At 33.9% G+C, this 26,639-nt stretch overlaps 1 protein-coding gene across 1 annotated transcript in view; it reads left to right on the top strand.

Annotated features, from left to right (window-relative positions):
- Positions 1–325: 325 nt before the first annotated feature.
- The window catches only part of LOC124367588 (zinc finger and BTB domain-containing protein 16-like), a 38,568-nt gene continuing 12,254 nt past the window's right edge, over positions 326–26,639 (top strand). Inside the window, exons 1-6 of the mRNA XM_046824544.1 lie at positions 326–568; positions 5,426–5,510; positions 13,159–13,341; positions 16,270–16,400; positions 18,059–18,194; positions 21,495–21,658. Of these exons, the coding sequence (XP_046680500.1) occupies positions 483–568; positions 5,426–5,510; positions 13,159–13,341; positions 16,270–16,400; positions 18,059–18,194; positions 21,495–21,658 (785 nt within the window). The 5' untranslated portion in view covers positions 326–482. The remainder of the gene's footprint in view (positions 569–5,425; positions 5,511–13,158; positions 13,342–16,269; positions 16,401–18,058; positions 18,195–21,494; positions 21,659–26,639) is intronic.

Below are 26,639 nucleotides of genomic sequence, written 5' to 3'. Positions count from 1 at the left end.
ACACGGAATAATGATTAATTGACATAATATATATTGATTAATATATATTATATATTATATATATATATATATATATATATATATATATATATATATATATATATATATAATTTCAATAAATATATAAATTATATATTGTGATGTAATATTACAATCAATGTTGTATATATTATACGAGTTTGATAACAATAATAATTGATTCTGATTTATATAAATTATGGTAATGGAGTGTGATGTTTAGCGCGATTTGCCCTGTTTTGTTGTTGGTTAATCTGTGAGGTGCTCATCTGCAAAGTGTCTAGTTTGCTGCCTGTTTAGAAATTTTTTCTATTTCAGGCCGAGGGGCAGAGTTTGTGATGATTTGAGGCATATCGTGAGGAAAATAAATCATAATGAAGTAAAAGTGGGGAAGTGTCAAAATTGATATGTTTTGAGTGAAAATTTGTTTATGTCACTAGTTTAGTAATTTGTATAACTTAGCAATGTCAGATAGTAAAAAGGAAAGCCATTTGTGTGTTTTGTGTAATAATAAATTGGAATCTAAAGAAGCTTTGAAAGAACATTTCAGGTAACAGTAGAGAGAAAATAATTACTTGGTGTACATTAATTTATTCAAAACTGATTTGGGCATGTTTTTATTTGATTATTAGATTATTTGCTTGTAATTCTTTGTTTACAGCATAGGCCTAGACTGTAGCTGATCTTATTTTGAAAATGTATCTTCATTAGGGTATAGGCCGGTATCAGTGAAATTAACTGCTGGAGTTGCTATTAAAAATTTAATGTATTTCGCTTGACCTCCTGAATTAAACTATATATGGTTTTAGAAGGTGTAAATCACAAATAACTATGTTTATTTTAATATTTGAAATGGAAATTTCATATTGTGGTTAAATTTGTGTACTGTGCTTCATTGTTATCTATGATTTTCCATGATGCCTGCACCTGATAGCTTATCTGACTGTTCTGTGATCAGAACAGCTTCATGCAGCCTCATCAACCGTCCCGTGAAGTGCCTTCATTGCCTTGTTGAGAAACCATGGAGGTCATTACTATACCACGACACTAACTCTAATGCCCTCAATTCGTTTTTAAATTACACGTTTCAGTGCACGTGGGGTAATTGTGAAGATAACGGCCAACACAGCAAAATATGAGTTACGCACTATTAACCTATTGCTATAATCTTCCTGAAAAAAACAATATGAGGTTTCACTGGGTGGAAATGACAAATAACAAAGTTATAGAACATTAAAAGTGGAGTTTACTTTTCTCGTGCATAGTAATATTTCATTGTTGTATTGTCGCCTCGTTGTTTTGTTATGGTCATAAGTTAACCTCGTGTTGGTTGCTGTTGTCAAATGTTACGCCATCTTTGGATACATAAAATAACATTAATGTTAAAATCATGGGAATGTGACCCAATTAAAAAACATTTTTCTCAATTAGACCTTCTAAGAATAAAAGTTTATAACAGCAAAAATTTAACACCAAGAAACTGTAAAAAAGTAATGGCCTCCGGATAATATTAAAGTACAATTATTAGTTTTCTAAATATAAAAACATAGCTGAACTATAACTTTAAATACTTACAATGTTATTCGGTTTGACATTTTTATTTTGTATTTTTCTTTAGTTTATATAGTCAACATATTAACACAGCTAAAAATCTAACATGGGTTGACAGCGAGACATCATTTGGTATCTTATTTATCAGAGTTCATATGGCGACAGCATTAGTTGAATAAAATCAGTTTTGAATCTATTTTGAATTCTTTATCGGTCCAGTTTCCATCTAAATCCTAATGTATACTTCGCTTTTAAATAAAGGTTTTTCGTCTTCTGAAGTGTTTTGATGTCAAGTAAAGTGATTATTTAATATTTTCTCGCCAAAGATTTAGGTTTAGATTGTCTGTATTTGATAACCAAACTTTTGCTGCGGTGGTATTAATACGTAAGTATTAAAAATAACACATACAAATTGAATTAAACTTTCAACAAATCAATTAATAGTGTAAAAAAACAATACTTTAATAAATAAGCAAACTGTCGTAACCATTAACTTCGTACGTACATGTACTTAAAAAGCTCGTGGTAATGTCTAATCACATAAAAATAGCTTTCCTTGATTTAAAAGTAACACACGATTACAGAAAAAAATTCCGACTGAAAAAACTCTGAAAAACACGATGACCGGTTAAAAAGGATTTTAGGTACTTTGGGATTATACCGACCAAACCAGTATGAAGAACACAAAAATATAAATTTATAGAAACAAACATGATAGAACAAAAAAAAACTCTTTAATTACAAAATTACAAACTTACAAGCATTTCCAGGTATTGTGATCGGTATTGTTGTCGCTGTTATCTTATCTTTCTCGAGAATCCCGATTACGGCAAGCCGCGTGGCATCGCATGATTATTTAAGTTTTTTGCACGGTACATAATAATTGCCATTACAATTCAATTTATATTTCTGATCAGCCCCTCTAGAATTTGATATTTTACTGATAGGTACTATCTCGAGGGATGTTTTTCTTTCGTTGACCCCACGCTGATATGGCCGGAGGCACTCGCATTTTGGGTGGCGGAGAGTGATCAAGAATAAAAACAAGTTTTGAGTGTTTTTTTCAATAAAGAGTTTAGTTTTTGTTGAATTTTTGTGTTTGGAAAAATGTAGGGGTAAAACACGGAAGTACAACAAAGCAACGCACCAGCTGAACGGGCGGCGAGACTCTGCAATCACGTTCTCTACTAGACTGCTCGACTTTGACCTCTGTCTGAGGATGGGGAGGGGTTTGCGATAAGACAATCCCTGTTTTATATTGACAAAACAAGTATAAAACAGTAACAAATAAGTTTAAAGTATTGTTCTACACTAATCTAGTAATCAGTAGAAGCAAAATGTCAAATAACGATTCATGTCTGGGTGTGGTTGGTATAATCCCAAAGTACAGGATTTTAAAATTAATTTCCTAATATTTTATCCACTCACATAATCAGTAATAAAACACGTTAAAAACTAACTGTATTAGTGTTAACGAGCCGCGATTGAGTAATACAAGTAGTCGGCATCGTTGTATAGACTGAACGGACCGGTAGAAGGTGCATAACTAAACTGTTCTGACCACGGAACACTCAATAAGGTATCGGGAGCAGATAACTCTGAAAATCATAGCTGACACAAAAATCATGATGCACAGTACACAAATAGGCCTATAACCACAAATGTACATTTACATTTCAATTATTAAAAAAAAAATGTATTTGTGATTTCCACCCCCTAAAATTATTTATAATTTTGTTCAGAGTACTTTAATAACTTGAAAGCCGTGGTTTGCCGAGTCGACCGTTAACCCAATAGATACCGAGATGAACGTGTAATTGTTTGAAGTGAGGAAAATACATTTGTATATGATCGGAAGTTAAGCTACTTGGTGGTCTGTAAATAGATTGTACGTATATACAAAATAAGGATTGATAGTTATGTTAGCTTGCTTATTTATTAAACCTACTGGATTTTTAACACTGTGCTGTTTATTGGTTTGTAAAAAGTTTGGTTAATTGTTTTTGCATTATATCAAATTTGCTTTTATCCACACTGGTAACTATTAACCTATTGCAATCATATTCCTGAAATTACAATTTAAGACTTTAGGGAATGAAAATTACAAATAATGAATTTTAGAACATTAACTCCTTAACAGCTGTAGACATGTTAATATGTACAGCAGCACCGAGCCGTTACTGTAGCAGAGTGGAACCATTACTACCCCATTTATATTTGTTACGTAAAGAAATGTAAATACTTACTTACAGGCACTTCACATTATTTTATGGTTTTCAAAATGAAAATATGTTAGAGTAAATTACATAAAGAAAAGAAAACAATTAAATTGAATGGGCTGACAGTAATGCCTCAAGCCATCAGCGCGGACTGCAGCATCTTTGATGCTATTACGCCACACTAATGGCAATGAATGAATAACATCTTTCATAATAGTACCAATGAGTAAAGTAGCCTATGTAGTAAGAAGTCAATGTAATGTAAAAAGTCTCAGATTCAGAGGGTCTAAAACTAAGGTAAAAGAAGTGCAAGGGATTTTTCAGAACTATGTGCAGACTGAGTCTCTTTCCTTCCAAAATAAAGAAAAAAACAATGGCCACCCTGATATCCCGTTATCTACATCAGAAGTCTCTCTGGTAGTTATCCAGGTTCTTAAATAGCAGTAGTCTTCTAAAAAAGAGAGGCACCCTGCTACCATTCTTTGTGCTATAATACTGTTGATATATATCACAAACATTTTGTAGCCCTCTCTTGTACGGAGCTTGCATTTGCCTCTTAGTAATATGTGGTATTTAGCGGAGGTTTTGCCAATCTTATATTAATGTGTGACAGGTGTAGCTGGGATAACTAGAAACATCTGTAGTAGGATAACAAGATAGTAGCTTGGGTTATCAACTAGTGTTGTGTTAAAAAAGTATTTTTGCCTGTGTTCAGTATTTTAATTTTTTATCTCTTTTTTCAGATAACCCACTATAAGCATTTTTTTTACAGTACTTTAGTATTATCCATAGGCTATTTTTGGAAGAATTTTCCTTGCTGAGGATCTAAAAAAAACTACAATATTTGAAAAGAGCAGACTTTTTAACTTACTGTAAAAATTACCTTATTATGATGATTGGTTCTTGTTTTGTACTATTTGTTATTAGGTTCTATAAGTAGGTCAATACACACCTACGCATAATAAATATATAAAGGTAACAATTATTCATGTAAACTGAGCTTAAGTTTAGGCACTATCTCGACAGATGTTTTTCACTTTTTCATCTGAAGTGCAGGGTCCACCGAAGCTCGCTATGAAGGGGTAATTCCAATCAGTACTTTTCCAATCTGATGTAGGAAAAAATGGACAATGTCGGACATGATCTGACTTCAGGAAGTACTGATCAGAAATTCACTTCGCGAGTCGGGGCTTCAGCACTTCTGGTTAAAAAAAGAAAAACATCCCTCAAAATAGTACCCATATTCAAGATCAGATCACGTGAGCGCTCATGAAGATTTTCATTAACTGTGGTTTTCATTGTAAGTTATTTATAACCTATCTATACCTACTTATATAGGTTTAATAACAAATAGTAGATAGGGACAGCAAGGTTGCCTCCTGTCTGAAATCCCCTCCTTTTCAAAGGAAAAAAAATAAGAATAGATCAACATAATGTTATGTAATATTAACAGTAAGTCAGATAAAGTCCGTTATTACTAATTATGTAGTTTTTTTAGGTGCACAGTAAGAAAAACTCCTACAAATTGTGGCCTCCGGATAATATCAAGGTACCCTCTTGACTTAAGTAATCATAAATTCTCTTCAATTTATGAACCTTGGAACTGTATATGATCCATAATCTTCTTTTGTTACCAGGAAACATGCAAACAAGGAAATTGATAGCAAAGGCCGGAAATTGGTGGTTGGTCCGAATGGAGAGTCAATACTTGACGTATCAAAGGTACTTGCTTTTCCTTATATACCATATGTGGATTAACCGTTTTATATATATATATATATATATATATATATATATATATATATATATATATAATTTTTTACAAAAATCAACTGTTCCACCAAAATTAAATTAGAAAAATTTAACGTTAGTTGTACTTTATCAAATGCTATGCACTGTGTTTCCATTTATGTTTTCTTGATTCCTGTTTAAATTTTGTTGTTCTGTATTAATTTATATTTATACAGGGTGTCCAAAAAGTCCCGGGTCGGTTAAATATTTTTCAAAATATTTAAAATAGAGCTACAAAACCTTACACAAAGTTACTGGACACAAAAATCTATTTTATCACATATTCAGTGATCCGCTACTTCTTCAGGGGGGCGGCCCGACAGGAGTCAGAAGAAAATCTTAAATGTAAGCATAGGTTGATATGCATACATTTAGCGGATCACTGAATATGTGATAAAATAGATTTTTATGTCCAGTAACTTTGTGTAAGGTTTTGTAGCTCTATTTTAAATATTTTGAAAAATATTTAACTGACCCAGGACTTTTTGGACACCCTGTATAACTATTTAATATACGTATAATTTTATGTGAAACTATTGTATAGTCATATTTTTTTTTTTACATTAAAAGTCTGTAGAATACGAAAGTAAACATAATATTCCCAATTCATTACTATTTGTTTATTAACTCATCATCAGTTTGTAAGAATATATGCAATCCACATACGCATAGTTCCAAACGTATGTCTTATTTACTTTAAGTAATAGAGGGCAGGCTCGAGCTTGTATTTATAATAGCTGGTGAAGACACAATATACATAAAAAAATATTCAAAATAGACTACTATTGTTATAACCTAACAATAGTAGCCACAATGGCTTGTGGTTTTAAGTTAACATGTTCACAACGGCGGCTTTTTTCCGTACTTCTTATTTGCCGTTGAATTTTTTAATAATAATGGCAAAAAACCGTAATCTGTTTTTTTTTACGTTAAACGTCTCAGTATAACAAGAAAAGTATGTAGAAATTGACACACAAAAATTTTTTCCATGTGTTTTTCAATTTTTTTCTGTGTTTCCTAAGGGTACCTAAAATAATTAATTTACCTTCAAAATTAGCAATCGTGTGCCCGATACACAATAGTCTGAGATATTTATTTAAGCGCAGGATAAAATTTAACTAACCACCAAAACATGCAAGCAGTAAAAACGCAATAAGGAAATGCATAGCAACGTGTACTACATTGGCCCGGTGTGTACCTGTTCAGGTACATGACGCCAGTTGTGAAAGATCGCATGTACCCAATGGGGTATACGTCGTTGTGAACGTGTTAACTTAAATATATGATTTAAAAAACAGATGATTTAAAATACAAGCATAACTAATTGATTACATACAAAAAATTAATTTAATTAAACCCTTTAAACACTATAAGCAAAGTTGTTTTGCAAGCATTGAAATCCCTGTAACACTCAATGCGAGTTATCCTGAAAGGTACTTTAAAATATTTGGGCTTATATTAGTTGGTGAATTTGCCGCTAGATGGCAGGGCAAGTCAATTTTGCTGTCTGGTGCTGTCTTACTAATGTGCAAACTGAACATCACAGAGTATTTGACACTGCAACGGTTCATTTGTTTAGTACTGTTTTGGTCGTGGTTCTTGAAGCGCCCCTAGCGAGTATACTTTCCTTGGTCTAATCATAAATATAGGTTTGATTCCATTGACCTTTATTGAAGAATATTTGCACAAAATGGGAATTACTTATGAAGTTCTTTAATAATGTATTTTCCAAAAATGAATTTCTAACTATATTTTGGCAAATGTACTACAACCACGATCAAGGTGATTTTTATACCTCTTTTTGGCTGTTGGAGGTAAGAATTGTAAATTCCTGTCTATTGTACAAAGAGATACTAAAAACAAAACCTAAAGAATATGTATGTAGTACTCACACACATGGACACAACACACATCCTCTCTGGTCTGCATACTAAAGATTACATAACCTCACCACACACTCGGACTAACATCGAATGTATTACAAAAACATATAATAAAAATTCAATGCACCAAGAGTACAACATACTTAGTTGTAGATTGAGGAAAAATACTGACGAAATCCATCTTGCCGCTCAGTACGATGTTGACCGTGCAACAAAAAGCACAGTGCGTGATTTGGTATGCGGAGTCAAAGTCAATTGTCAGTGTACAGCGGCTCTTTCGGAGAACATATCCGGGTCAAACAGCACCTGATAACAAAGCTATCGTTCAATGGTTTAGCCAGTTTAGGGAAACAGGGACCGTCGGCAAAAAATCTAGACCAGGCCGACCAAGAACATCAGAAGAGAATGTTGAGCGTATCCGGCAATCTTGTGTTAGGAGCCCAAAAAAATCCATTGCTCGACGAAGTCTTCAACTAAACATTCCAAAAACAACAATACAAAATGTACTGCACAAACGGCTAAGACTTCATGCGTATAAAATTCAGATACAACAGCAAATAAAACCTACCGACCGCCCTAAACGAACTGAGTTTGCAAGTTTTATGTTAAATGAAATTGATGATAATCCAAATTTTCTACAGAGAGTGTTGTTTAGTGATAAAGCTACGTTTCACATAAATGGATGTGTAAATCGTCACAATTGCCGTGTATGGGGATCGCAACAGCCAAATGAAATCCATGATTATGTGCGTGATTCTCCCAAACTCAATGTGTGTTGCGCGTTATTTCATGACAAAGTTATTGGACCTTTCTTTTTTGTAGAAAAAACCATTACAGGCTTAGTTTACCTGGACATGCTTGAACTGTTTGTGTTCCCCCAATTAGACGATATCGAACAACAGACTGGACAGCGAATCATTTTTATGCAAGATGGGGCTCCACCTCACTACCATCGCGAGGTACGCGCTGCACTAAACGCACGCTTCCCAAACGGTTGGATTGGTAGAGCAGCCCCCATTTCATGGCCTCCTAGAAGTCCTGATCTTACCCCTTTGGATTTCTTTTTCTGGGGGTACATAAAAAATATAGTTTACGTAGAAAAGATTCGGTATTTGGACCATCTTCGGGAGCGAATTTCTTCCGCAATCTTAACTGTTACGCCAGATATGATTGGACGCACATGGCAGGAAGTTGACTACAGACTTGATATCTGCAGGGCAACGAACGGTGCTCACATTGAAACATACTAAGGTATGAAAAAAAATGTATTTCTTTCCGCACATTTTAAGACTACAACCTTTAAATTACCTTTAATAGTTTTTTTTATGACAGTTATTTAAAATCTAGGCATTATTTTTCGATGACCCTGTATTAACTGTGAGTCGACATTAGTCAAACCAACGCTTGACAATGAGTAGCCTACTACGCTCAGCCACATCCCTCACTTCCTCCAATCTTTACCCTCAAACAACAAAGTGGTGTTGTCCGCATGAAGAAAAATGTCCTTTACAAAAATTCAGAAAATCAAGTTATCAAGAGTACTGTATGTGTACTGTACAGCAAAACCCCATACTCGATTTTCTGAGGAATACTTGTATGGCCTAAAACTGAAACAACTTGATATCGATAGGACAAATAACTTTTAAGCCATCACCAAGAGTTCCCTTGTACAAAAATATGGAAGTTAGAATCTGCCCCGTAATCCTCGTCATTCATAACGTTTTTCATGCAAGTCAAATACATTATCACATTAGTTAAGAATATAAATTTAGAAACATTAAAACTAAAACATAATAAATATGCACATCAATTATTTCTACCATTTCCTTGAAAGAATAGCTGGATATCTTCAGTGAACAAAATGAATACAATACTAGCTGTATTATTGTAAATAGGAATGTTACCTAACTTTTGTTATAATTGGCAGCATCAACAAATTCAATCTATCTAGTTTGTTCTGAACATTATTCATTTAAACATTGCCAAACAAATTTAATTTCATAAATAACATTATGAATGTGTGCACGTAAATTACTTGAAATTGGCTTTATATGAGATTGTCGGACGACATACTTGCAGTAGCTAAGGGGACAAAAATAGACGTACAAATTCAATGAATAGAGGGAATTATTCAACGAACTATTTACTCCATGACTAGTTTGAGAAAACAAGCAAGCGCAATGAGCCCATGACCATAGTAAATAAAATCACATGAGACAAAGTGAAATTATTTTTGTTGCCAGAAAATTATTATCTTGTGAGTATACTAGTGAGTCTGTTTTACACTGCCAAGGGATACGATACTGATTAGGTACATAACATTTTATATTATTCCTAGATTGTACTAAAGAAATATGATGATATAGAGAGTACAAATTATTTTTGTTGCCAGAAAATTATTATCTTGTGAGTATACTAGTGAGTCTGTTTTACACTGCCAAGGGATACGATACTGATTAGGTACATAACATTTTATATTATTCCTGGATTGTACTAAAGAAATATGATGATATAGAGAGTACAAATTATTTTTGTTGCCAGAAAATTATTATCTTGTGAGTATACTAGTGAGTCTGTTTTACACTGCCAAGGGATACGATACTGATTAGGTACATAACATTTTATATTATTCCTGGATTGTACTAAAGAAATATGATGATATAGAGAGTACAAATTATTTTTGTTGCCAGAAAATTATTATCTTGTGAGTATACTAGTGAGTCTGTTTTACACTGCCAAGGGATACGATACTGATTAGGTTTATAACATTTTATATTATTCCTGGATTGTACTAAAGAAATATGATGATATAGAGAGTACAAATTATTATCTTGTGAGTATACTAGTGAGTCTGTTTTACACTGCCAAGGGATACGATACTGATTAGGTTTATAACATTTTATATTATTACTGGATTGTACTAAAGAAATATGATGATATAGAGAGTACAAATTATTATCTTGTGAGTATACTAGTGAGTCTGTTTTACACTGCCAAGGGATACGATACTGATTAGGTTTATAACATTTTATATTATTACTGGATTGTACTAAAGAAATATGATGATATAGAGAGTACAAATTATTATCTTGTGAGTATACTAGTGAGTCTGTTTTACACTGCCAAGGGATACGATACTGATTAGGTTTATAACATTTTATATTATTACTGGATTGTACTAAAGAAATATGATGATATAGAGAGTACAAATTAAGAAGCAATGGCATCTGTACTGTATGAAGATTAAAGATTCATACTTTCAAAGAACAATACCAAGGGTACAAAGGATTTTTCACTCTATGTTGAACGTAGATTACAAAGATCGGAAATAGACACTTCTTGACCAGTGTAGGCTTCCGAGACGTACATATATATATATATATATATATATATATATATATATATATATATATTTTCTTGATCGAGACAACTGTGGCACTGGAAATATAATTAATTCGAACCAGAAGTGCTTCAGCACACGTAAAACCTAAAATACGAGCCAATCGCAATTCATTTTAAGCTCTGATCCTTTTAACTATGAGCACTCAAATACTATGTGCTTAATATGTACTGTATTCAGACTTCATCTAGGTATTCCTCCACAAAGGTCTAAAACAGTTCGAGTGTTGTTGGTCTGAAACTGTTGCAGCTTTTAATCAAATAAGGAAAATCATAAGAGTAATTCTATTTATTTCATTGGTTCTTATAAAACTGTTTAGATCTCAAACTTCATGGACCCAAAATGGCCAACCAGCTCATGGCTCTTAGACCAATTTAATTTAAAGTGTAATTATTCAGAAATGGATTATTTCACTGAGAAATATAAAATCTTTAGTCCAGCTTAATTATTCTGTTTACAGTCCTGCCATTAGACCACCTTGCTTACTGCAGTGTGAAGGAGTAAAGTTTTAGACTTACTCGCCTTATCTTTACATAACAATGAATTGATGAGAAGTGATAGTTCTAGCTAATGTTAATTACCTTCATAGCATCTTTCAGAAAAGTACAAAGCGTTTCAGGCATGCCTTTATTAAAAAATATTTCTCATTGAATAATGCAGTATATGCTGCATGACACTTGGTAGAAATTGTTTGTAATGTCACTGCTAGCCCTTTTTTTGTTCTCTTAGGACAAGAGGCTTATAAATTGCACCTAAATTGGACCTTTGCGCTGATTCCCGAATGACAGGATATTCTGGATGGGTAAGGTTGGAAGTAGGGGCCACTTCTTATCAAGATCTATGAGGAAGGATTTAGAGCATTAATCTCAAGTCATGTCACCTCAAAAGAAGGGGAAACCAGCTCTGAACCAGCCTCTCCAGTCAAAGCAGGCAGGGAGTGGCACACCCTTATATTGAGTCTCACAAGAACCTCTGACACTTAGGGAACAGACCCCACCAACTCCAACAGTCATCTCTCGCAGTAGACTAGACCTATCAAATTACCCTTGCACCCTTGAATCTCGACATTTGCGGTTAGTGATGTGCTGCTCCATAAGGGTGTCTATATTTAAGTGATTACAGAGGTGTGTGCTGTGCCCAGTGGTAGGTTCAACTGGAAGGTGTAAACCAACCGTAAGTGATCCCTGCTGGGTAGTGCTAGCCCATTTAGTATATAAGAGTAATACACTCTTGCTGTGTGTGAAAACAGCTGTTCAGATACTCACATGCTTTGCTGCAGAGAGTCTTTCGACAAATAAAGATCAAATCACATTGAATATTTTTTCAGCCATAGTAATTTACCCAAGTAATTTGCAAATTAGAGTACTTTTCTCGTATTTTCTGGATTACACTTGCCAAATTTGTGCAGCATAGTCTCGTATATTTCAAGAGTAAAATAATTACACTCTTATAGTTGTCATTAACATTTGTTCAACTGAGAATATGTCGTCTGTTCTGACAAATATTGTTTGAAAATATAAATTTACTGAAGTGAGAGATAAATTTTATTGCACTTGGTTTTTGTCATATCATTTTGCATATCACAACACCATAGGGAAACACCTGTCTTAAATAATTACTGCTTTCAATACATTAGTTACTGTATGAGCACGATACATTAATACAATATATTTAATACAATAAGCCATAGCCTCTTTTATAATAAACCAAATTGTTGTCTAAAAATTCTGTAGAGTATTTCCCTCCATCTAAAACTAATGTACAATTTGTAGAATGTGTCTTTCTCATTACACAATCATAAATCTACTCAATTTTTAAATATGAACCCCTGTTTATGCCGGAACAGTATTGGTTCTAAAGAAATATTTTTAAATTGAGACGACAATTTTTAGTGGATACTTTTAAAAATCTGGAATAAAAGATTCCAAAACTTGTGTTTTCATCATAGTTAATAAGTTGATAAGTACCTTTCTAGACCTAGTCGCTAAACTCTTGTGCAATGTTATAATTACAAACTCAGTAAGTCTTTGACTAAAGTAATTGATTTTTTCATATTAACTGTTTTTAAATGCTCTTTTTTATATGAAAGTATTAATAAATATCCACTATTGATGTTTTACATAATAAAAACATAAACTTTTAAACAAAGTGATCGTGTGATTTCTTTTACTTTGCTAATATTGAACATAACTGCCAGATCAATGAATACTTTTTAAATTTTACATTAGAACTATATTTTATCTATTAAATAAAGCAAACCTTTATTTATGAGCTATTTTCTGTTTTTTGTTTCCAGTTTAGAGGTCGAGCGTACGAGAAAGGGTCCGCATCAAAGTTTGTGGATGGGGTGATCACATGTGATGTCTGTGGGGAGAAATTCTTGTGCAATACTACAGCCATCCAGCACAAGTTCAGGAAACACCCGGCGAGCTCACTGAAGTACTATTGTCCCCAATGTGGCATGCAGTTTCCATTAAAGGTTAGTTCTCAGTCCTTTAAATGAATCACTTCTAGCCTGCTGTTGTGTATATTTAGTTCAAGCCAAGAAATAACTGATGGAAAATGGTCAGTCCTACCTAATCCCTTAGTAACCAGACTAAAATCTTTTCACATGTGCAATATTGGTGGGGTCGGTTAGTTTTTTTCAATAACTTCAGTCACAATGCTTTTGAATATTTTCCCTGGAGGTAGGAAAAATGGAAAAAGATTGTTGGACATTTTAAAAGGAATTGTAGTTGTAAAATTTTCCTGGTTGTTCATTCGTAAGAGAATTCGTAAGAGGACAATAGCATGGAAGGTGAGGACTTTGCTTTCATCATATACCATGAGTATCAGCAGTAAGGCTCAGTGTGGTTTATGTTATGAATTGGTAAGTGTTTGTGAAAGTTATTCTGCACAGATTCATTGTCTGCCATATATGCCTGTCAATTCCTCAATACATTTAGGATAACGGTTGCAATTTTGCACATGCTGTGAGGGATGGTGTAGGTACTGTATTTAATATAAACAACCATCTCTCATGTCAGCTGTACTCTTGTGTTGAGGGTAATAGTTGAGTGTTAGCGGTTCTTGCCAAGTGTAAAAAATCTAACATCATAAACCATATGTGGTAGCCTCCCTCTACTCCGAACATACAAGAAGAATAACCCCAATCAGTTTGACAATGCAGACGTTATTTGTAGAGAAAATTTTATCAATACCAATAACAAACCAACAAAACATGGTTGGACATAATAGTAGTAGTAGCTAAGTAGAATCGGGGATTGTATTGCTGCAGAGGATGAGACAAAAAAGATGGGGTCTTTATGTTTGCATACAACATCCAAAGTGTTAGGGGGAAATGGTGGACGTGTGGGTTCTCCCTAGACACTCAGCCTGTTGGAAGACCATTGGTCGTATGTCTACTGAGAAACTTTCCATGACAAGAGCAGTCACATAATACATGAAGATACATGATATCTGTTTATAATTCTATTAAAAATCAATTGCCAACAGTTTAACTTGTCATCTTAACCATCCAGCATCTCAAGGGCAGCCATGCCTCTGTCAATTTCTTTTTCTAAAGTTGCATATATTCAAGAAAATTAATGACAAATCAAGTAAATATTCAATATTTAGTAACTATATACTAATTGCCAATAAGTTCATGTTAACATAAATATGATAGGCTATAACAAAGATAAAATCAAAAGGCCATTCCCCCATGAAATGACATACACTATCATCGAAAAAGTTCCATGCAAAATTTCAAGTACATAGTCCAATTTGTTCTTTAGATATCCTCTTGAGTGATAGTCTTCACTAACGTTCAGCAATCCCCTGGAGGATGTACACCACCATCATATTTGATCTTACACATTTAGAACTTAAAACTGTAAAATTTAAAGTCTGTAGCACGTATCATTGTTGAGATTTACTGCAGACATAGAGAAGAATTTTGCCAGCCCTTCGAGTGATAGTATTTGCTAACGCTCAGTAAAATCCCATGGATGGACATGCACCATCATTGAATTCGATCTTATTTTTAGAAATGAAGTACCTTGCAAAAATGTAATAGTTACATTTATTCTCATAATACCTCCTGAGTGATTGGGGTTCAGTTTGACTGTTGACAATACCTCTCTGAAGTGACAGTGTGACCATGTTCGAGAAAATCAATGAGAATTGCTCCCTAAGTGTTCCAAAACAGGATAGCCATGATTTTTCTTGCTGACAGCTTTTGCAGACACTTCCTCTGTTTCTTAGACGAATGTTTGTCTTCCCATTCCATCAACTGCCGTTTTGTTTTACAGTTGAAGTACTTTACCCAAGTCTCGCCGCCTGTTATGATATGATTTATGACTTGATTTCCATTTTGGTGAAGTCTTCCAACAATGTCTATGCTGCAGCAAGTCTCTGTTTTTAGTGGACTTCTGTTGGAGTTTTCGGAAACCACCTGGCACAAGATTTGTGGTAACCAAGTTTACCAACCACAGTTTCATGAATTAAACTCCGTGAAATTTGGAGGAAATGTTCTGAGAGTTCTGTAGTTGTGAAATGACAATTTTCACGGATTGTTTTGTTGATTTTCTCATTCACAAGATTTGGCCTACCACTATGGTGCTCATCATGAACACTGAGTCGTCCATTTTTTAAATCATTGCAACACTGCCTCACTCATTATTCCTTGACCGTACAAACCACAAATCTGGCGATAAATTTCAATTGGTTGATGATTTTTTACCAACAAACACCGCAAACACATCAAACTTCACAACTGGGGGATTTTCAATTGCACCGCTCATCTCAACACTCCACTGTATGCAAAGTACGATAGGCATGATGAACAATGCCACATCTGGTTTCGTGCGTAGTGTAAGAACACTGACACCAGGATGGTGGCGCTAGTCCTGCCCATTGCCCCGCAACATAAAAACGTCTATTACTTTCTGGACAGCCCTCGTAGTTACTAAATGAAAATAAAATTACCTTTGTTGCCTACAAAGTGGTAAAAAACCCTTTGCTATAAGTGGTTAATGCAAGGAGTTGTATTGTGTCATGTGCTCTGTAGTATATTTATAATAATCAATGTTAGTTTAATTAAGGACATGTTTCAAAGTGTGTATCACGTTGGCACACAATATGTTTGATCTAATTTGTGACTTGCTTGTCACAACGCTTTGATGTGATTTGGTAACTTCAACGTAATTTATAGCATATTTGTTTCAGGGTTTTTCCAGGAAGACATCAGATTGCAGATCTCGAAAGTTGTGTTACTGTTTTTGTTTCACTTAACGATGGTAAATGTCCAAAAAAATATCATTACCTTTACAAACCCTGCATTATAAAAAACAAACAAACAAACTGATTGATTGATTGATTGATTGAAACTTCAAGGAAAGAAATTATTGGTGTTATGTGTGTGTAGATACACCGAGATAAACACCTGGCTGAACACACTCCCACCAACTCACGCCTGACAGTCCCGTGCAACGATTGTGGGGAGAAGTTCTACAACAGAAACGCTTTAGAATACCATTCCAAGTCCACCCATCAAAGGTTAGACGAGGAATATTTTCTATACCATACCACTTTATACGCTTTTACATTTAAATTATTTTATCTTTAGAAAAAAAGGAGAGGCCATTTCCCTTAATAATAGTCTTTGAATCAGTAAATTTTGTTTGATCAGGAGGAATGGAAATAAAGAGGAAAATAAATGGAAATAAGAGAGAAAAACCAATTATGACAAAATGAGTCAAATTGATAACGATTGCTTTAAACAAATATTTTGCAAAGTAATAAATTATTCATGGGTATACAATTTATGATTATTTAAATTAGTTTTACACAACTTTACACAATATTCGTAGAACTTAATAATGAGATAAATAAAAAATTAAATAACATCACCAACAAGAATTTATTACACATTATGTAATATTTTTCAAAATATATATAATTTTTGAAACAACAATAAAGTATTAATAAGTGCTGGTTTTTGTTAATCTATTTTCAAATCCCATAACTACTTTTGTAGTCATCATGTATTTTACTTTTTTATTGTTTTTTTTTCATAATTTTGATTGAAAGTCTTTAGCTATGAGAGGTAATATACAGATGAATACAACTCTTCCAAATATTTTGTGATATGCTTTATGATATATTTTATTATTTATTATATTCTACTTCATATAGTATTCAAAAGTTACTTGAATTCTCAAATTGTGTAGTGTCTACAAATAAATGTAAATTGAGCTAGGCATTGCGGATTGATACAAGAATCACACAACAGAGCTATGTAGTTAAAAAACAATTAAACTACTAAAAACCAGACTTTTATAAATCAACAAAACATTAGATTTACATTTGCATTACTAAAATTTGTTTAAATTCACAGTGTTTTATATGATACCAAGATATCAATGAAATCTATTCATAATAGAAGACCACTTGTGTGTAATATTATCCAATGTTGGGGTTCATCATAAAGTAGAAAATTGTATTTTAACCAAAAAGTAAAGGAAGATAGTGATACTAACATAGAGATAAAACATTCATCCAGATAATCAAGTTCAAAAAGGGCAATGTGATTTTTTTCTTAAAGTATATTTATTTATTATTAACATATACTGGTCTACTAAATTAAAGTGTTTTGTATTAAAACACTTGGCATGTTTTTCTCTTATAATACATATCTATTAATATATTATTATACATAAATAACCACAATAAATATTTTATTAGTACAAACCCCAGTTTAAAACATTCATATAAGTGGCCTACCAATAGAGATTAATCTATCATGGTAAATATGCAACAAATAAATGACCCAAACATGCAAATCATCTACCAAAATGGTTAGATGGAACAGTAAAAACTATTTTCAAATGCCTGTTGATATCACGTAATTATTAACAAACTAAAGGAAAAATATTCCTAATGTTAGCTTACAATCTGATGATTTTATTGATGCTCTCAATCATATTATGCATTACTGTTTAATGTTAAAAATTGAATGTGAACGTTTAATGAGTACATGTTGGAGCAGTTGTTCCAAGAAACCTCAGGAAAAGATAAACTTTAGATTATAAATTCTCAGTGCTGGAAGCATATTTAACATAAGATTGAAAAGAAATCCTCTTATTGACTGAATAAGTGTTGGAATTTTGCTAAATACCGTTAACAAGAGATCCTGGAATGTTTGATGTGTACAGGATCATTGCCCTGTACCAGCCAGTGCTTACTCCGCCGCCCAGTAAGAAGATCAGGGTCAATAATGCTGGAGATCCCCAGAGTGTCTACTACTGCCACATCTGCGGCTTTGAGTACATCGTCAAGTTCAACTTGCAGGTGATTTACTTTTTATCTAGGTTAAACTAACTGAAATCAGTTACCATGCCTGTTTCATATAGACATAGTATACACCTGCCTAAAAGCGTAGCATGTGTTTTCTTCACAAATGAAATGTACTTTTTTAATAGTACGCCTGTTGAAAACAAGTGGTTGTAGCAAAGGGAGGGGCGGTGGGGGTGGGTCCGCACCGGGTGTCACCTTTTTTTTGGTGACACCCACCCAGTTTCTCAACTTTAAGAACAATGTACAAAAAAAAAAAATCACAAGCACAAAAATTTCTTTTTCGGGGATTCCTCCACTAGCACTAGCTCAGCTCTTTGTATAATCCGGGGATTCCCGCTAAAGAACCTGACGCTGTCATAGGGGATTCCCCGTCCCATACTCGTGATCTTTGACATTTCAGTTGCAACATTTCTCATTTGTTTCGTGAAGTGTGTTGTTGCATGTCCTTAGCTTCATGTGAGAGGAGTTTCAGTAAATAAAAATTAATAAAAAACTATTTGCGGGCAATAATGACCCAATCACGGCTTAGCAATCTTGGTATATTACCCATCGAACACGAGGCAACACAAAATATAAATTTTGATGAAGTTATTACTGAGTTTGCAGCTGTCAAAGCTAGAAAGAAGAGATTTTAATTGTACAACAATTCCTTTTGTCTTAGTCTTAGTTTTGCTATTTCTTCAATATTATAAATAATAAATGATCCATGACCTTTATCATATAAATTTTTTTGCTTTTTACTTTCGATGGGGTGACACCACCAACTTCCGCACCGGGTGCCACCCAAGTTAGCTACGCCCCTGGTTAAGAATACTGAGTATCACTCATTAAGAGCCAAAAGGTGTTAATGGACTTAATAACTGATGACTTAACAATCATAATGTGATTCACTGATGCGTGAATGTATGTTCTGTAACAGAAACATCTGGAGAGGCAGCACACCAAGGAGTAGAGAGACAATGCACCCATGGACCTAGTCAAGTGTACCACCTGCGACGCACTGTTCTACAGTCCTAATGTCACTCACTGATGGCGTGAATGTATGTTCTGTAACAGAAACATCTGGAGAGGCAGCACACCAAGGAGGAGAGAGACAATGCACCCATGGACCTAGTCAAGTGTACCACCTGCGACACACTGTTCTACAGTCCTAATGTCACTCACTGATGGCGTGAATGTATGTTCTGTAACAGAAACATCTGGAGAGGCAGCACACCAAGGAGTAGAGAGACAATGCACTCATGGACCTAGTCAAGTGTAAACCACCTGCGACGCACTGTTCTACAGTCCTAATGTCACTCACTGATGGCGTGAATGTATGTTCTGTAACAGAAACATCTGGAGAGGCAGCACACCAAGGAGGAGAGAGACAATGCACCCATGGACCTAGTCAAGTGTACCACCTGCGACACACTGTTCTAACAGTCCTAATGTCACTCACTGATGGCGTGAATGTACAGGATTCCCACTCAATCTAAATACTCAAATTCACGGCTAATTCACAGGTTTTTTCACACGGTTAAAAAAATTAAAATTCAAGGTCGGAAAGTTTTCATAAACAACGTTACCGGTACAAACAAAATCGTGTTGGAGAGGGGCGAAGTTGAGACAGTAAACACTACACACGCGGCGGAGCGGTAAAATACAATATAAAACTTCTTCCCATTTGACTAACGATGTCATTGGTCGTGCAGGAATTGAACGGAAACGTCTAAAAGAAACGAAATAACAATAGGCTTCGGTTACGACGCAAGCAATGGACGGCGAGCGCCCGATTTTATGTGCGATTTGCTACATAATGAATATAACAAGGCATATTAATTTTTACAAAAACATCATCATAACAGTCAATCAAAGCAATGACAAAGACAAATTTCAATATAATTAGCATGCACATAGGTCATAATTTTCTTTAACTTACAAGTTTGTTGAAATCTGAAGAGAACTTTGTTGACACAGGTTAGACAAGATGCAGGGTGACAGGATTCGTACGTTGGCTAAGGCTAACTCGTTTGAGTCCATGAAGTACACTTGCGTGATTATTAAAAATTATTTTCTTGTTTAACACATTATTATTATTATTTCGATCGATTTCTTCCACAGGAAAATTTTCACAATAATCACAGGTTCACATTTTAATTAGTACATAAGAAAAGGCAATTTTATTGAAATTAAAATAACATATAAACGTTAAATGTAATAAAAATTATATACAACTCGTTATAAGAAAAGTTATTTGGTACCAGTTTATACAAAAAAAATTATATTTTGTACACATAAATAAAGAAATTGATAAAAATGTCTAGAATAAAAGTGAATTACGAATTTGCACTTTTTGCTAAGTTCCTGTATCATATCGTCCGTCACATTATTATACTATTTATTTACGCAAGACCCTAAATTAATTCAATTTATTGTCCACTATAAATTAAAATTTTTTATAATTATTACATTGTGTTAATAGTCATTACACACAACGATATAGATATCGTACTGAATAGCATTTTTCTCATTAATATTTAAATAAAATAAGGGATTTAATAGAATGAAATTAAGTTAAAATGTAATTTAAATTCCTTACATTAGATTAAGGATTTGTATACTTTTTTATTTTATGAAAACAATAATAGACTATATCTGATACAATAAAACTCCAATACGAAAAGTGTTTACATTGAACGACAATCTATCAAGTAATTAAATTGTGTTATTAATCCTCGCGTTCAATCAGAGAATGCCTTGTTTACAGCCCGCGTAGCGTAGCCAAGGCCCGGAACCTGGCGACAGACATAGACAGGCCTCACGTGATTTGAGCCGGAAGCGTCATCTCCCACCGGCTCTTCCTTTTTCCTCATTTGTTTATAAACCATATTATCAGTAAAATCGCTCAGATAGCAGCACCTGTCAAACTTCGTGGTCTATCCCTACATTGTTGTGCTACTTTTTTACTTTGCAATAGCGAAGGTCAACTTTCCCATATGATCGTCTGATGACGACCCGTTGTTTGATTTTATTTATTCAAAAGTTGTAGAGATTTTCACGGTATGTAAACAAAATTCACGGCTTATTTAAGGTTTTTTCACGGTGAACGAAATTCACGGCTTTATTCCCGGTTTCACGGTCGGGGGTGGGGACCCTGATGTATGTTCTGTGACAGAAACATCTGGAGAGGCAGCACACCAAGGAGGAGAGAGACAATGCACCCATGGACCTAGTCAAGTGTACCACCTGCGACACACTGTTCTACAGTCCTAATGTCACTCACTGATGGCGTGAATGTATGTTCTGTGACAGAAACATCTGGAGAGGCAGCACACCAAGGAGGAGAGAGACAATGCACCCATGGACCTAGTCAAGTGTACCACCTGCGATGCACTGTTCTACAGTCAGAAGGCGTACCAGAATCACAACATGTACCATAAGCCTGACGATCTGTACGTTACCAGTGAACAGCAGAGGTTAGTCTTATCAGCTACGTGTTGTTATGATTTGTTTTCAAAACTCATGGTCCATAATAGTCATGGAACTTTATAATTAATTTAAAATGTGATCTAAAACTCATCCGAATATTTCCAAATGTTATAGACGTCCACTTACATGTTTCAGAACAAAATTTCCTTGATCAGGTGGTTAAAAAACGTGATTGCTCCATATAATGTTGTCAAGAATTAAAAATAACACATACATACAACAAAAATAAATTAGAATAAAAAATAAGAACATACCTGTATAACAATAGGCCTATTGTGCGCGTGCGCGCGCGCACACACACACACACAGTCACAACTCATTGGATCGTACACAGGTTGTAGAGTGCAGCTGTATTACGTTACACCTCTTCTTGTACGTTCTTGTCGAAAAGTACAATGCAAACTAAGCAGAAGTATCTCTTTGTAGGAGGGCATCTACAACAGTTGGAACTGTTTTGACTAGGTATAGTTCCATATTTTTAGATATGTTTTTATCCAGTAAAGTGTTTAGTAATTAATTCTTTAAGCACAAATGCGCATGTCTGGGTATGCTAGTCTGTTAGTGAGGAATGTGGTACGTATCACACTATCGCCGAGGTACGTTTAATTTTGTAGGCAATTCACACTGCTTTACAGCTCCGCTCATATCATTATAAAGCGTACAAGGATCTGGCATAGTCCAAAACTTGTGGTATAAAAGATAAACAAAAATACAGAAGTTAATAAAGAACAGTTTTTAATATAAATCAAATGAGAGAAGGTAATCAAAGTGTTATTTGTATTATGTGATTATAACGACTTGGATTGTAGATATTAACCCTTTGACTGGTGGGTTTGTCCTCAGTAAGAATGCCCTAAAAAGTGAGTGTTTTATTTTTTTATTTTGTTTTTGTTTTAGGTGATTTGAGTTTACTATAGTAGATGTGTTATGAAAAACACTCAATTAAACGTTTTTGAAAGTTTTTGTATTTATACAGAAATTAATCTAATTATGCACGAAAGTTATTATATTTACAAAATATGAGAATAAAATAAAATATTCAGCATTTCCTCATAAACATACTAAAGTACAGGTTAGGTACAAGTTAGTAACAGTACACCAGTCTCCTCATAAATCTTTGATGGTATAAAAGGCACGAAAATAGTCGGGCACACAAAGCGGAACGGCGCAATCCCGGCACACCGTGTCCCAACGCCGCTGCTCGCCGACGCTGTTCTATCTGCACATGTGGCATGCTCTCTTCGGCTTGTCCTTATCTGTAGCAGGGATGGTGGCAGGAAAATGCCAAGCAGTAAGTCTCAGGGGAGCATCTTAGCCAAAAATTCGTTTGTAAGTTTTTCTTGTGCCATTTTATGTAATCAGTAATTACAAAAAGAGCCACGTTTATTTACTCACGATAAACACAACAAAACGTGTACAATCAAGGCAACTGATAATGTAAAAGTGAGGTTACAACCTGTATTCACTACACAAACAGAAATAGAATCAGCTGATTACTTGGAACAACTGATTGAATACCATCTATTGGGTCTGAAAGAAATCAATAAAAGAACAACTGCGATCTATGGGGAAATGACGAAAACTACTTGAAAGGGTTTCTTATTTATTTTGCTAGATCACATTCGTACTCAAGCGAGAGATTATTCATCACGAAACATTATTATGAAAACTGTTTAGCGTCATAGCACTTCCCGCACGGCTATCGGGATTACTGCAGGAGGCACGTAGGGCGCTTTCGAATGCGTTGTGAGATTACTAGTCAAAGGGTTAATATTCCAGAATATTAAGATTTAAATTATCAATGAGATATCCAAGACAATATAAAATATTTTTTTATTAGTAAGCTCCGAGTGAATATTCAGTACAATTTATTACTAAATTTTTAACTATTAAATATTATCTGGTTACCTTAACTTTCAAGTCTTTGCAATTCAGATACAACTCTCTCAAACAATTATTTAAGTTCAATTAATTTCCAATTAATAATTCACAATAAAACAGTTCAAATTAAATATTAATAAATTACTAAATTTCCAAAATTCAATCAAAGTTATTAACAAAGTTCACTTTTAATACACTTTTCTTGCAAGTTTGAACCAAATGTAACTTATTTGATTGTATTTTGCTTTATTGTTCATCAAGAATCAGTTATGCAGATTTCTCTGTAGTTTCTATAAATTTATTTTTTCTTATAAAAAAAGACAACAAAATAATTTAATATCAGATCTGGAAGACTATTTCAATATAACGTACAATAAATTTAGGGCTTACCTCAAAATCTCTCGCGGAAAAAATTTTTAAACACGGCTCGCACTGTCATCAACTTAATTCACTATAATTACCAAAAGAAGAGTGAAAATTATGAGCTAGCAGTTTTTATAGTTCCCTTTCCACCCCCCCCCCCCCCCTCTGATGGACATCTGCGGTGTTCTCTCATTGGCCCAGCCGTATCCAACTCGAGAACAATAGCCCTCTCAGATCTGACGTAACTGCACAAGACAAGTTCTGATCAATTCAAGGCAGTGAACCGCCTTCCTAATAATCTAAAGTTACCAGCACTAACTTGCCAAAGGATTACATATTCGTATTTATCCTATCTTCTCACAATCTAATTTAAATTAAATCCCAATATTTCTTTCCCAAAAATTTAATTTAATTTAATTTTTAATAAAAAAAAACAACCAATGCAGCTTTAAAAATGCTACAGTGATTCTAAAAAATTCCAGGTATAACTGGTGTCACTTGTTTCAGTAAATGGGTTTAACTATTTTTCAATACTTTCTTTGATTTATTAGTATAAATATGAACAAGGTAAGAAGTCGTGTTTTGTGAAAAGAAATATATACTGTAGTCATAATATGTGGGAATATGGGCAAAATACATCCTCACCTACGTGGGCTCATCGTGGAGACTCTGTATGCTCGCACAACATACACCAAAATCTGGTGCATTGGACGTTTATCGCCTTCAAGTAAATGTGTGATAAATTAAAGGTGTATTTTATTTCTATGTACTTTAGTTATTGAAGAAGTAAATAGATTTTTGGTACTTTGGGATTATACCGACCACACCAGTATGAAGAACAAAAAAATATAAATTTATAGAAATAGACATGATAGAACGAAAAAACAACTCTTTAATTGCAAAATTACAAACTTACAAGCATTTCCAGGTATTGTGATCGGTATTTTTGTCGCTGTTATCTTATCTTTCTCGAGAATCCCGATTACGGCAGGCCGCGCGGCATCACATGATTTGCACTGTACATAATTGCCTTTCCATTACAATTCAATTTATATTTCTGATCAGCCCCTCTAGAATTTGATATTTTACTGATAGGTACTATCTCGAGGGATGTTTTTCTTTCGTTGACCCCATGCTGATGGCCGGAGGCACTCGCTTTTTGGGTGGCGGAGTGTGATCAAGAATAAAAACAAGTTTTGAGTGTTTTTTTCAATAAAGAGTTTAGTTTTTGTTTGGTAATGTTTGTTTTTGTTGAATTTTTGTGTTTGGAGAAATGTAGGGGTAAAACACGGAAGTACAACAAAGCGACGCACCAGCTGAACGGGCGGCGAGACTCTGCAATCACGTTATCTACTAGACCGCTCGATTTTGACCTCTGTCTGAGGATGGGGAGGGGTTTGCGATAAGACAATTTCTGTTTTATATTGACGAAATATTGTTTCTACGCTAATCTAGTAATCAGTAGAAGCAAAATGTCAAATAACGATTCATGTCTGGGTGTGGTCGGTATAATCCCACAGTACCAGATTTTTTATCCTTTGAGTGCTAAGCATGTTTGAGGAGGTAGCAAGCATATGTCAGTAACAAGCATTTATGACAGGTCACCTCTTTCAGTGCCAAGCACTCTCTTGGTGTACAACAAAATAATTCATAACTTAAAAAAAATTAATATAATGATGTGATTTTTATTTTATTTTGTAGGAAGGAAAGTAGGCTATAACTTGTAATATTTATTTGAATGATAAAACATGTTAAAATTGTGAAATAAAAAAATAATACTTAAATTGTTTAAAACTTTGGAATAACAAAAGATTGTAATGTTATGGTCTTAATTTATTTCTAGGCATTTTTCTGTACATAGGAACAAACATACCAAATTTCAACATGTAGTTACCTGTATGACTGAGTTGCGATTATTTTTATAGTTGAGTTTTTATTTTATAAGTTTGGTATTTGTGTGTTTGTATTTGTATTGTATTTTGTGTTGTGTGTTCCACAAAACTTTTTCAAAAATAAATACATATACTGGGTTGATTTTGGTTGTATTGTATTGGCGTAAAAGTAAAATATGACTTATAATATTTATTTGTATCATAAAATCTGTTGAAAGTTTTAAATGTAAATTTTATTTAAAATATTTATTTTTAATTTTTTTATGTGTTGATAAACAGATTGTATTTTTTTATCTCATTACACTTTTTCATTGTTTCCTATGTAAGTAGGAACAAGTATAACTTGCTAAGTTTAAAAAATGTAAGTATGTGCAATACTGAATATGACGTTTCATATTAGTGCAAAATATTGAAAATCTGCACTCACATTTCTGTCTGTTCTAGGCAAGTAGCTTTTACCAGCTGTAAAATATCAAATCAAGATAGATAATCTTTGTGTATTTAACTTGTTATGTATAATATGAGACTAAGTACAATTTCAACATTTTGTAACAGAATAATAAATGTTCAAAAAGCCGATCTAGTCAGCACTCTGCACTTTTCGGAAATACCTATGGGCCGATCACATTGACTTTTATCACTCAAAAGATTAATAAAACAAGTGTGTTATAACCAATCAGCTGATAATATTAAGTTGGTTAGTGAATTTAGAGTAACTGCACATGTGTGTTTATGTGAGTAAATCAGCTGTTTGTGAAATGAAACAAAAACACTCTCATGAGAATAACATTGGAAGCTTGGAAGCTCATGAGATCCTATAGTCGGATATGTT

The sequence above is a fragment of the Homalodisca vitripennis genome, chromosome 8 (assembly GCF_021130785.1).
Source record: "Homalodisca vitripennis isolate AUS2020 chromosome 8, UT_GWSS_2.1, whole genome shotgun sequence".
Lineage (NCBI taxonomy): Eukaryota > Metazoa > Arthropoda > Insecta > Hemiptera > Cicadellidae > Homalodisca > Homalodisca vitripennis.
Note: the sequence above shows the minus strand (reverse complement) of the source record. Positions and strands in the feature narration are given on the sequence as shown.